We start from the raw sequence: 12824 nt of genomic DNA on the forward strand, positions 1-12824 counted from the left end.
TCAGAGAGAACAGTTGAGTGATTATGGATGTGTGTAATCCTACTCTTGTGAGCATAACGCACCTCTATTGATTTAAACCATCTACTGGTGTAAGCTGCAGTGTTGATGTGCCCACCTTACAGTTTAACACTGTAACTAGGCAACACTTCCAGAAAAATTATATGCAGATTTCATTTTGCTGATGACATTTGCAAAAAATATATAAATACAAATACACACAGGCACCTATTCATCCTTCTCAAATATCTGACGCAGAACATTCAGGATAAATAGTTGCGACACACTCTGTTCTCAATGATTCTCAATGAGAGCTTTATATTACAAGGAAACAACATTACTTCTAAACACTGAGCACATTTCCCGAGAACCGTTTTAACTTTAATGTCACCTTTCTTCCAGCATTTTCTGCGCCGCTGCCCAACTGAGGGAGCGGCTGACAGAGAGCGGCTCGTCTTCCTGTCCTTTTTCCAGTAAAGACGTTTGAGGATCAATCCAGGGGCTGAGGTCACCCATCCAGACAGTGAGATGAAGGCTCACTGATCTCAGAGTCATAAATCATTAATTACATTATTGCTCTATTCCCCTTTTAAAGCACACGGCCCTCTGCAACTTTACACATCCGTCAATATAGGCACAGGGTAGCAGAGCGTAAAGGGAAACTTAAGGGAGGCCTCGTTAAACGCTGCGAGGCCATCGATGAGCACTTTGTATAAAGAGCGCATTGAAGTGCACTTCTTCTAAATGTGTCCATAAAGACCGATTTAATTAAGACTTAACAATGAGCGAAGGACTGGAGGGCCTTTGCATACAATAGCACATGAAAGTGGACAGCTATTATGCATAAAACATTTACAAAAACGTGCCATTTTGTGTCAACAGTACAGATGATGAAGGCTGCACATGTTTAGAAAATATACCCGTAGGATACTCCTGTGATAATGATCAGATTTGCTTTTTAAAATCAAGAAACATCCAAGTTTTGGCATTTGAGAGAAGACAGAATAATGAATTCCTAAAGTAACACAAGAATAAAGTAACTTGCATGCCAGGACACGGAGGTGGAGGTCTAAACTGGGGCTGAAAGACATATCGTCATCGTATCGATATTGAGATATGAACTTTCAAGACATCAACATCGTAAAAGCAAAATATAGCGTTATTGTATTGATATCGTGATATGAACATTCAAAATATTAAAATCAAAAAAGCAACATATAAAACGATGTAGATTTTCATCAATAAAACTGCACTCTTTTGTATTATGCTTCTATTTTTCTGAAAAATGCTTGGTTTTCTCCTAACCCACACTACAAAAAGTAAAAATCAAGCATTGGCTTAAATGACTTGAATTGAGGAAATGTATCTTGTTTTGAGCGGTTTTCACTCATTCAGACACTTTTCCTGATCGGACCAAGTTTACTTTGCTTGTTTGAGGACATTTCAGACCAGTTCTAAGGTAAATCTCGCTTGAAATAAGAAAGTAAAATTGCCAATGAGATAAGAACAATTTTCTTACCCCATTGGCAAAGAAAATGACCTGAAATAAGGACGAAATGTATTGAAACGAGTCAGAAACATCTCAGAACAAGTGAAATAATCTAGGACAAATGCCCAACAACTTCTTAACTAGTCAAAACAACTAAAATTTGAATTATTGTGCTCAAATTGAGATGTTCATACTGATCTAGTTAAATACTTTTTGCATAGTTATATCGTATCTTGACGATATCAACATATCTGGCATGAATAGTGAGATATGAAATTTTGTCCGTGTCGTTCAGCCCTAGTCTAACCTGGGTTTGCAGGTCACAGAGTAAGGACAAAGTAAAAGATAAAAACAGTGTTCTGCTATTCCCAACACAAATGGAAAGAAATGCATCAGGAAAACATGATGTAAAACAGTCCTCTGGGCCTTGGGTACTTGGAATTATTTCATATAAAAAAAAGAAGGTGAAACTAACTTGTTTTTCAATATTGTCTTCAAATATAAGTACATTTTAATAACGCTTTCAGTAAAGGGTTGAATTTGAGAGTATTTTCGCTCCATTATGAACACAATACTAAGAAATCTGAGTTTTGTCACATACATTGGAAAGATCTTGGAAGGACTGTCGAGGTAGGGGGTACTCATAAATAAATGAACAGAAAAGATTTGGAACCATTGCTCTACACAATGAATGCAATGATAGAAGCTTACAAACATGGGAAACAATGATAGAAGCTTGTGAATACTTTCAATACACACTTGCCAATAAAGAGCGACGCCATATTTCACACAGCCAACACAGCAGCAGTGAATTTCATTGAGTTAATACACTCATTTTGGTCTGAATATTAGCCGTGGGTTGGCATGTCCCTGTTAGTGGTGATGAATGTAAAGCGACCGGGATGTGGGGGCAGACTGTTTGAATATCGTTGACAAGGAAGCCATTGTGTGTCATATGGAGATCTGGAGGATGATACAGTGCGCGCCAGGAACTAGCGGGGAGTAGGCGCACATGGGATATTAGCAACAGCGTGCTATAGTACAACTCTGTGCTTGGCTCAGCGGGACCACCGTGCAGCAACTCAAACCCACACGTTCACTTCACCAGCACATAATAAATATAGAAATCTGTCTAGTCAGTGGGTAATTGACAAGTAAGATAACAAATCAAACAGTCTTCCTCAATGAGATTTTAAAATGTGAGAAAATAACGCATAATATTATAATAATCATATAAAGCCTGCACAGTCAGAGGCAAAATATTATTTATCCCATTTCCGTGCTCAATTCTTACTTTAATACCAATTCAGTTTTAACTTGTAAGCATTCCTCCTTAAATTAGCATTGAACTAAAGTATTGCTCTACTTCTTTGGACGAGCATGTCTTTTCCAAACAGTGTGTAATATCAAAAATACTGTGTATAGGCTAAACGTATGTATGTCGTGTTTTTGTAGTCTAATGTTTGCATACTAGCAATTAATAATAATATTAAATAAATACATTGTAGATAAAATGTATAAAATTTCCAAAGCTCTTCGTCGAATTTCTACATTTTGTAATACAATGTTGTTGTTTTTTCTTTTTTAAACAGAATGTAATTTGGAGGTAGTGAAAACAATAGCTGACCAGAAACAAACAATAGTCCGGTCTTACTGATTTGACATCAGATAAAACTGGGTAGTGAAAAAGTAAAAACATCAGGTGCTTTTCAAGGATGAGGACAGTGAAATGCAGAAAACATAGACGCCCCTAAAATAGATTAAAAGTCCTTTATTAAAGAGGGACGCCTATACAAGGATCTTTATCAGCGCAGATTAAAAGAGAAAAAAATGCGTATTGATCATATGACTCCATGTCCATATGAAACAAGGCACAGGCTACCCATAGAATATGAACATATTACAGTGTTGATAAGAGTAAAGATATTGATAATGGGTACTGGGTTACTGTTTTGATTAAGAGTACATTTTGAAGGCACAAGCAGCAGTGTCTCTTCATATTGGTTTCAGCATTAAGCCTCCATTGCAGTGCACAGTTTAACTACTGTATGCTGGATAAACATAGGCTTATGTGTAAGTGGCCTTGAGCAGGGGGAAAAAGTGTATTTTCCAAGGTCAAAACCATGGCATGCAGGATGCAAAACAACATGTAAGCACCCCAACCTCTAACCTAGAGTATGTGACCGCCATATGTTCACACCCTCAAACTGAGCAGCATGGAGATTGTTAGTCAATGCTTCCTAATATATTAGAGTCCAACACACCAGCCAGGGCACCTGGAGAGTGTAAATAGAAGCGAGCCACACACATTCAGGAAATCAGCGTGATTTAGGACGATCAAGAGGCGCTTTGAGATGAATAAACCTCTTCTACCTGAAGCAGAGGGACATGAGAGCCAGGTGTAGCGTAAGCAATCAGGCTAATTACGATGAGTAATTACAAAAGGGCGGGTCAAAGCGGCACCAGAAAGGCGAAGGGCGCGAAAACTGTCACATGGCCCTGCTCGTTAAACGCAGACATTTACAGCAGAGATTCGCGCGCTCATGGAGCTTACCTTACACCCGAACATGAGCGACAATGTCCGGTTACTGCAGATGAGCTTGCACTGGCACATGACCGGAGAGAGACACTTCAAGTTCTTGATAGGCAGAGACATCAGTAACTAGCTAAAAGAGCACCAGACCACGGATTCGTCCTGGGTCAAAGGAAATCCACCGGTCAATCGAAGTCAAAGGACACTCGGGAAAGCGGCGGCTGAGCGCGGCGTGCACTCGGTCAGTGATGCCGGTGGGAAGCCGGATAGATGTCCGATGGAGCGGAAAGGTACGTTTAGCAACAGCTCGGTCTATGCTCCTTTTAAATCCATGCATGTTTTTCTACAGCCGTGTGCCGCCATACATTGCCATATTGCCCTTCGACGCTACACTGGCAACATTACTCACAGTGTGCCCGTCCTCTCTCTCCCCTCTCTCCCTCTTCCAGCGAGGACGTAAAGGACGTAAAGTCCTGACAGTTGCCCACTCTAAAACCATGGAGACGAGTGGATAACATGGATATTTGTTTTGACTAGAGACTAGTATGTGTCAGTCTCTGTAGACGCAGTTGACCGTAGATCCAAAAGTAGCAAAATATTTAAATGTTTTAGTGATCACCCTCTCTTCTCCTCTGCTCTCAGCCTCTCTCTTGTTGCTGCATGACAAGCACGCCCCCTGTCGGAGTAGAGCCGTAATGCAGAGGTGCTGTCCAAGGTGCTGAACACACAACTGAAGGCAACAAGATGCACTGCTGATTGAGCTGAATCTCACTGTCGTCCATCAGTGCCCCAGTTACTGTTGCAAGCCCTGGTCAGCTGTTTGGGGTTGCTGCAATATTTCAATAAGTGGCTAAAAAATGCCTCATGCCTACATAAACAGCTGTTAAAGCATGTTTCAAGCATATTATTGTGTGTTCTCAGTCGTACAGGAGCTTGCCATTGTACTAGACAAAGATTCTCAAGTTGTCATTTGTACGGCGTTAATTTAGCATTGATGAGATATGTCCTGGCCCTCTGTTTGCAGAGAGAGAAGCTGCTGAGAGGTGAAATGCCCATCTGTACAACCCAGTACAGAACATTTGTCTGCATTGTTTTAATATAGTATATTCTTCAACATAGTATGTTTTTTTGTGAGTGAATTAAGTAGCTCTCTAAAATGAAATATAGGGTTAACACAGATACAACTGGCATAAAATCAAACTATGTGTGAGATATATGAACTTTCCCTCACTGCATAATTCTTCAATATGGCATACATGATATATATGTTCTTTGAGTTATTATCTCAAATTGAAAATTGGAATAAACTATAAACGACACTGGCCCAAATCTTGTAAACGTGTAAATATCCAAAATGCCTCTCCTTCAGATGACTGCTGCTGCCGTGGTGTTGTGCTGACATGCCTAGCCCACTGGGTGGAGTGAGAGAACCAGGTAGGACACATTTAAATATTGTGCATTCATCTCAGGGCTGACTGCGGCGTTCTCGGTGATGTCAGCGTAAAATCGAACAGGGAAACTGCTCCAAATTCAGCAGTAAAAAAAAAAAAAAAAAAACATTCAACCCTTTGAGAGAGCAAGGGATGTCCCAGCTGATGTGGGTTTTCAGGAGAGAGGCAGAGAGAGGAGGCGGCAGATGCATGACAAGTAAAGGAAACTCATCTACTGTAAGAGAGTTGAGAAAAGTCACGTGGAGACTGTCCCGGCACTCAAAAAAAAACACTTGTTGTTGCATTGTCTCTTGTTGGTTTACAAGTATTAATATAGTGGACATGGTGTGGTGAACATTCTTTAGTCAAGGATCCTAGTAAGGTCAATGGTAATAACTATGCTAATGGTAATAACTATCCTAAAAGGCTTTCAAATGCTCCTTGCTACTTATGTAAAGGTGTGAGCATGCCTGTCGCTAAAATAGTTGCTACAGTAATTGTCTATTATCTTGTGTTCACATCTTTATCTTAAGTTAACTGAACTCATGTACAAATGTTTTTGGCAGATCATTATCGTTACTTTTTGGCGAACAACACTGTGGTATAATAATTACATAGATGTGTGAAGTTGTTTTTAGCACTTGTATCCCCTACTCAGTTTCTATAGCTACTGCGCCTAGTTGTTTGATAAATTATCTATTTAAAGACAAAGGAAAAAAAGTGAAATAATTACAGCTCAGTAGCTCTACGACAGTGGCTCAGATGGAGGAGCGAGTTGTCTTATGATTGGAAGGACGGTGGTTCAGATCCTGGCTCCTGCCGGTGCATATTACCTCACCCACTTTGCCTGTGTGAATGTAGCGTTTGAGTCAGTGATTTGTGGGAGTGGCCAAAGCCAAGGTTTATTTATTATTACTATTAATGTTGTTGTTGTTGTTGTGTCCCTGAGCAAGACTCCGTGGCCTGCTATAGTTAACAATGAGATGCCAATAATAATACTAATAATAATACTAATACTAATAATACTACTACTACTACTACTACTACTACTACTACTACTACTACTACTACTACTACTACTACTAATAATAATAATAATAATAATAATAATAATAATAATAATAATAATAATAATAATATTTGCTCGTCGAACAAGTACCAAAGCAAAACAACAAGCACTCCAGCAACTGAGGTCAAAATGGGAAACAAAAAAATCCATGGCAAGTTTCCCCAAAGAGTAAACCAGGCTGACGTAGACTAGCAAAAAACCTACCAGTGCTGGCCCTTAAGCAGAGACTGAAGGCTTCCTCTTAGCTGCGCAAGATCAATCTCTCCTCACACGGTGGCACCGACATGAAATGATCAAAGATCCAAACACAAGCTCACTGTGTAGATTGTGTGGAAAATTCAATGAAACCATTGACCACCTTGTTACTGGATGCCCTGAATTGGCTAAGATTATAGGAAGGAATAATGGTATGAGCATGGTATTATGGTATTATATAAGGAAAATGGTATGAGCGTGAACCTAAGACTGTTGATGAAAATGATCACATCCCTGTTCTGTGGGACATGCCAATCCTCACAGACCGGAAGTTTGCAGCAAATAGGCCTGACATAGTGCTGAAGAATAAGAAGGAGAAAATCTGTCTCCTCATAGACATGGCTGTGCCTCTTGACATCAAAACCTCTGTCAAAACTTCAGAGAAGATCAGCAAAAATAAAGATCTTGAAACTGAGGTTGAGAGAGGGTGGGGACTTAAAACATCAACTATTCCAGTGACTGTGGGAGACCTTGGAACCATCATATAGGGAATGAATGAATAAATATATAGAACAAATACCAGGCAACATCCACATCCATGAACTCCAAAAACACAACCCTCCTGGGCACAGTGCACATCCTCAGGAGGGCTCTGTCTATGAAATGAACTCTGCTAATATTCTAAGGTCCACGGAGAGAACTTGGATGCTGGGAGAAAAAAGACTGGGATACTAGTTAATAATAATAATAATAATAATAATAATAATAATAATAATAATAATAATAATAATAATATATAGCCCTTTTAATGGACACAAAGACGCAAGATGTAAAGGACACTTGGTTTAAAAGACTGATCAAGTCATATGCTGTAGCTACTGTAATTTATGAAGGTGGTCATTATGGCTGTAAGTGTGCATTCAAAATAAATACTTTATGCAGCTCATGTAATCGTTTGATGATGGTGATGATGATGATCTCCATGGCGATCATATACTGTAGGTGGCATCCCCTTTCCTCTCAGCATTATGTAAGTGTGGGCGTCATATGGAAGCCTGAGCTGTGGTTTTCCAGCATTAACATCCCAATGCTGCATTGTGTGAAACAGAGAGAGAGAGAGCACCCCAAAAGGGCCTGAGTGTTTCCATGACAACATCTGCAGGGGGTGGCAGATCCCAACAAACGGTCCACATGCCAACATTGTTCTGGTCACCATTTCTCACAGATAAATGCCTTTGTCAGGGCTGTTTGTCCACTCTGAGCAGGTGCCTCCTGCCACTACGGACATGTGACACCAGAGAACACATGCCAGTGTTTCCCCACACAGATCCTCTGAGACCAAACTGAGCTGGCTCTGCTCACTGCAGCAGCAGACTCTGAACCTGGCCACATGTGCCAGCCGCTTAGTTTATTTTAGCACTACATTAAACTGTCTTTATAAAACACATATCACTTGGAGCGGCAGCAGTCTAAATATAGATCCAAGCAGTAAGTTAGCTAAATTTAGAGAGACACTTTGGATCACTTTTCCACAAACAGCTCCAGGTCTTTAGCCTCCTCCAGCCTCCCGCGGCGCTGAAGCTCAATACACTAACATGCAAACAAGTGGGAATCTCCTGAGGCTGAGCCCGCCTCGGCTCCACTCACAGGAAAATACCTGAGGTGAGAATTATAGTATTTACGCCACTATCAACCTGAGACATCTCATCTATGGCTCCAGCGCCATGTTTAGCCTGCTCCAACAAAGCTTTTATTATCTTAAAACAACATGCAGCTGGCCTACAGAATATAAAACTCAACATGCCATCAGACAGAAGAGTTTATGCTTGTTCTTACATCATGTCATCACAGCAAAAATATACAGCAACTATTGAAACTGTTGTGATTCATTATGGACTGTTGCAAAAGTCCATAGCATGTTAGATATCTAACATAGCATGTTGGATATTTATTGAAGATGATCTCAGCAGCCACTGGTCTGCTTGTATTTGCCTTCCTCTGTCACTGCTGTTCGCATCCTCCCACACTGAGGAAAACCAGGCTCTGAACGGCCTTCACCACCTGTGCTCTGTGTAAGACCTATAGAGGATCACCAACTGTTCCCCTGGTCCCTCCATACAGCCTTCTGGAGAACATGGTGCATAAAGCTTTGAATGTACCATACGTTACTACACACAGCACTTGTTGTGTCATGTGTGTAGTGTTTGCCCACAGCTAAGACTGTAGATGGATCACCAGTCCATGTGCTACACCTTTGACAAAGACAGCAGAAAGGCAGAGGCCTTGTGCTGTCACCCCGGCGGACTGCCGCCTGATTTAGCCAAGTCTTATGAACAATTTGTAGAAAATGTCATCAAAGTCTAGTACATTTATTATTAACTAATTTAACAGCTCTGAGGTAGAGGAACACATTTAAGAGGGTCTAAAGCTAACTAACATTGTTGCCCATCAACACAGTCTTCTCTTGACAAATTAACATTTTGTGGTAATATTGCTGTTGTTACGAGTCACTTTATGTAAAATCAGCTTTTGAGTTCATATTCAATCATATCTGATTATTTTATAGGGCACATCGTTTCCATACAACCTACTTTGAACTTTTCACCTATTCTTTTTATCAAAAATGTTTATATTTCATTAAACACAGACACATTTTTGTCCCATTTGCAAATGATAAAATTTCTATCAAACAAAAACCCCTGAAAGCCTGTTACGGAGTCTCCTGCCACATTGTACAGGATATGTTTTGGAAAGGAAAGGGTTACTGTCCAGTCTGTTACTTGAAGGACTCTTTGAATACTATTGATTTTAAAAGAATGATCAATAGAAATGATTATAGTCAAACCAGAGCCACTATAACAATATGACCTTTAGAGAAGGGAACTCCACTGATAACATTATGAGTCATTTGTCTACTTAAAAACAGGGACACTATATTTACTTGTTGCATCTGGACTAGGGCTGCAGGAGCTTGAGGGAAAGTATTATAATATTGTTGTATAATAATTTGTTGACAAAGCAGATCTTTAACCCATTCAGGAGCATAAGGACACAATATGAACTAAGCAATTTGAACTTTATAATACCTGAATAATTATTCTCTCGACTGTGCAACCTTTAAATTGTTAGTTTTGTTTCAATTGTGATTAGTTGCTCATCCCTAGTGTTTGGACAATAAGCACCTGTTCTCATATTAATAACATTGTTATTGGAATTAGTATTTATAGTCTGGGAGGCTTACTTTGCATCCTCTGACCCAGGCTCTATGAATCTGAACAGAGCCACGGTCATTGTGATCCACGTCTACACAAGACAACACTGGTGTCCTGCTGCTGGGCTCTAAAAGTAACATACTGTTCATACTTGATTTCAGTAGTTTCTGCCTTTCTGTTTCCACAAGGGACCTATAGTCAGTAATCAACAAGTCTTTGGAGTTTCCTTATTGCAGTATGCCTCAACATACTTACGGGCACATGCACACCACATGTACAGGCCACATTAAGTCACAGCTCCTTTTGGGTTCACCACGGGAAAGCACCAAATAAAATACCTCAACAAGCACGCGTCGCCTCTGCCCAATCCGTGAGCATCTGTGTGATCTGCGCTGGGGAAGACGAAGCTGCCCTACAGTAGCAGTCACAAGCTTTAGCGAACCTGGAGCTAGCATGCAAAAACGAGAGGGAATAACATCGAGACGCAGACACAACCAGCGCGGTGCATGTACCTACCACACACGGGCAGAGAGAAGGGAGCTTAGTGCGGCCCTTCATTAGCGAGAGATAGCAAAACACAGCCTCCCCGACAGACACCCGCAGTAGAGGAGCACAGGGATGGGGAGCACCAGACAGCGAGGGGAGCTAGGCAGGGGAAGGGGTGGGGGGGGGGATCAAAAACAGGGAGGGGGTGGGTGGTGGGGTTGAGGTGGCGGGAGGGGGGGGGGGGCGTTATCCTGGAAGCCACAGTTGTTGGTGCTGGATATGTGCTGATTTTAAAGGCAGGGGTCTAAACACATAGCACTAGCAGAGCGCTCATAGCAGTGACTCATAAAATATGGTTGTCAGTGGGGCTGAGTGAAGCGGCGGAGGGAGGGGAGGGACGCAGTCGTTCACACTGACAATAAAACCTATACTTCACATTTATTTTCCCATAATCAGATCAACGCGACGCCAGATCATCCAGCACAGTGTCTGCGCGTCAACAGATCTGCCTCAGGTCTATTCTGTGATGAGTGAGAACAGTCCGCCATGGACTCCTCTACTACTATTATGTAATGTAGCCTAGCGCTAGTAAGAGACACACATTACCCACATGTAATAAGTCCATCTGAGAAGAAGTGTCTTAGTGGCTTCAGACAACAAAACAGAGACGCCTCATTAGTAAAAGCTTAAATGAAAGTGTTAATCCAGTTTTGAGCCATGGTTGATTGGAGCCATTTATTTTTCATTTTACCTTTTGTTTTTGAAGAAGAAAATAGCAATTTATACCCTCACAATATCATATGCCAATTTTCAAATACATTTTTCCTATTTATTGTTCATACTAAAAAGTGGTAACATGGACTTTTTTGTTGATAGATAACAAATTGATTCTGCTTTGTATTTTTGGCTTGGCCCCGTGTTTTTACGTGTACAAATTTCTCACTAAACAAGGAAATATTGCTGTTGTGACTAGGATCTGACAGTGATGATGAGAAGTGCAGAGCCATATCTCACAGGCGGCTGATGCCAACAAAACCCTGATCCATTTAATGCCTGTCAGTAACATTTTACAGTCGATGGTTGTCAGTGATGAGAGGGTTAGCTGTGGGAGATATCAGTGGTAAAATCAAGGCCACTGATAGACCTGCTCGGGCCCTGGGTAAGAAGGTTTCACACTGACCCACAGACCTTCATTCAACCCAACTACAGTACCATTCGCTGCAGTTTTTCTTTTTCCTTCAGATTTTAGATATTAGTCCTCTCACAAACTGAAACAACATGTCCACCTTTTGGGCTTGTTCACTCACTAATCTCTTTATCCACTCTTTTCAGAAACTCAATATTGTGTGATTATATTTGTTGGAACATTTATTACATGTGTCTTACTGTTTTAATGTTTGTGCAGCCCTGTGATATCGGGCTATAAAACATTGCAATAAAGCAGATTTTAGGTATAAACTTAGAGTCTGTCACTCATAATTGAAAAAATAATAAGAATAATGTGCTCCACCTCCTTCATGGGCTGGACTTAAGGCCCCAGAGCAACTTATCTGTTACCCCCCACACCGGTTGACACCCCTGGATAATTACCTCTCAGCATCTTACTATCATAAACATTTTTGAAGTTTTATCTGACAAATTTAAAGCTTGCCTCCTGAAATAAGTGGCTAAAACTTTGCTTTTATACTATTATACATTTTCAAAATGTGACTCATATTAGCTTGTCAGGTGTGACATTTTGATTCCTCCCTTCCTCAATGCAAATAATACCTACTTTACTTCTGTCACTATTCATAACAGATGAATCACTGCCCTTGTCAGTGAATTCTTCTATGAAGCTGTAAAAGTTATGCGCACTTTCATATTCACAAAGAACTGTTGTTGTGAATTTATAGTATGTTAGTCATTAATCAGACGCTCAAAGATACTTTCTTTTCCAAAGGACTCAACAAGATTTAAAATGCAGCAACTTCATCCCGAAACATGAAATGCAGCATCATATTATAGCATAAGAGCAGCACTCACAGTGTGTGCTCCAGTCAGTGAGGGTGACACATGTGATACAGTAAGTGTGTGTTGTTGGGCCTATAGGTGATGCCTGTGCGAGTGCAAGTGCTCTGATCCGCTGTAGCGCTGAACTGCACTGTCTGTCAGCTGTTGGAAATGACACAGACACCTCAGTCCTGATCTTTAGATCTGTTTTTATGCCGTGAGTAAAAACAGCTGTAGCACCGTAGTGAAGCTCTGATAGTGTCAAACACTGTGTGCCGCTCTCATGCAGCCACATAAGAGGCCGCATTAATTCTATTCTGCGCGTTCATGAGCAGTGCAGCCGCCTACCAGAGGTCATCCTCCTACCTGCTCTAGCTGCTGCTCTGTGGGCTTCTCTTCAGCACAGCCCTCAATGGCAGCT

At 40.9% G+C, this 12824-nt stretch overlaps 1 protein-coding gene across 4 annotated transcripts in view; it reads right to left on the minus strand.

The window, feature by feature from the left end:
* The window catches only part of dlg4a (discs, large homolog 4a), a 51712-nt gene that overhangs the window by 28687 nt on the left and 10201 nt on the right, over positions 1-12824 (minus strand). Inside the window, exon 1 of one of the 4 annotated variants that reach the window (XM_079565515.1) lies at positions 4041-4425. The exons of 1 other annotated variant lie outside the window; for it this stretch is intronic. In XM_079565515.1, coding sequence (XP_079421641.1) covers positions 4041-4142 — 102 coding nt within the window. In that variant the 5' untranslated portion in view covers positions 4143-4425. Of the gene's footprint in view, positions 1-4040; positions 4426-10441; positions 10571-12824 lie in introns of those variants that run through there. 2 more of the 4 variants (XM_079565514.1, XM_079565516.1) reach the window with 2 other exon arrangements.

Source organism: Gobius niger (genome assembly GCF_951799975.1).
Source record: "Gobius niger genome assembly, chromosome: 11".
Classification (NCBI taxonomy): domain Eukaryota; kingdom Metazoa; phylum Chordata; class Actinopteri; order Gobiiformes; family Gobiidae; genus Gobius; species Gobius niger.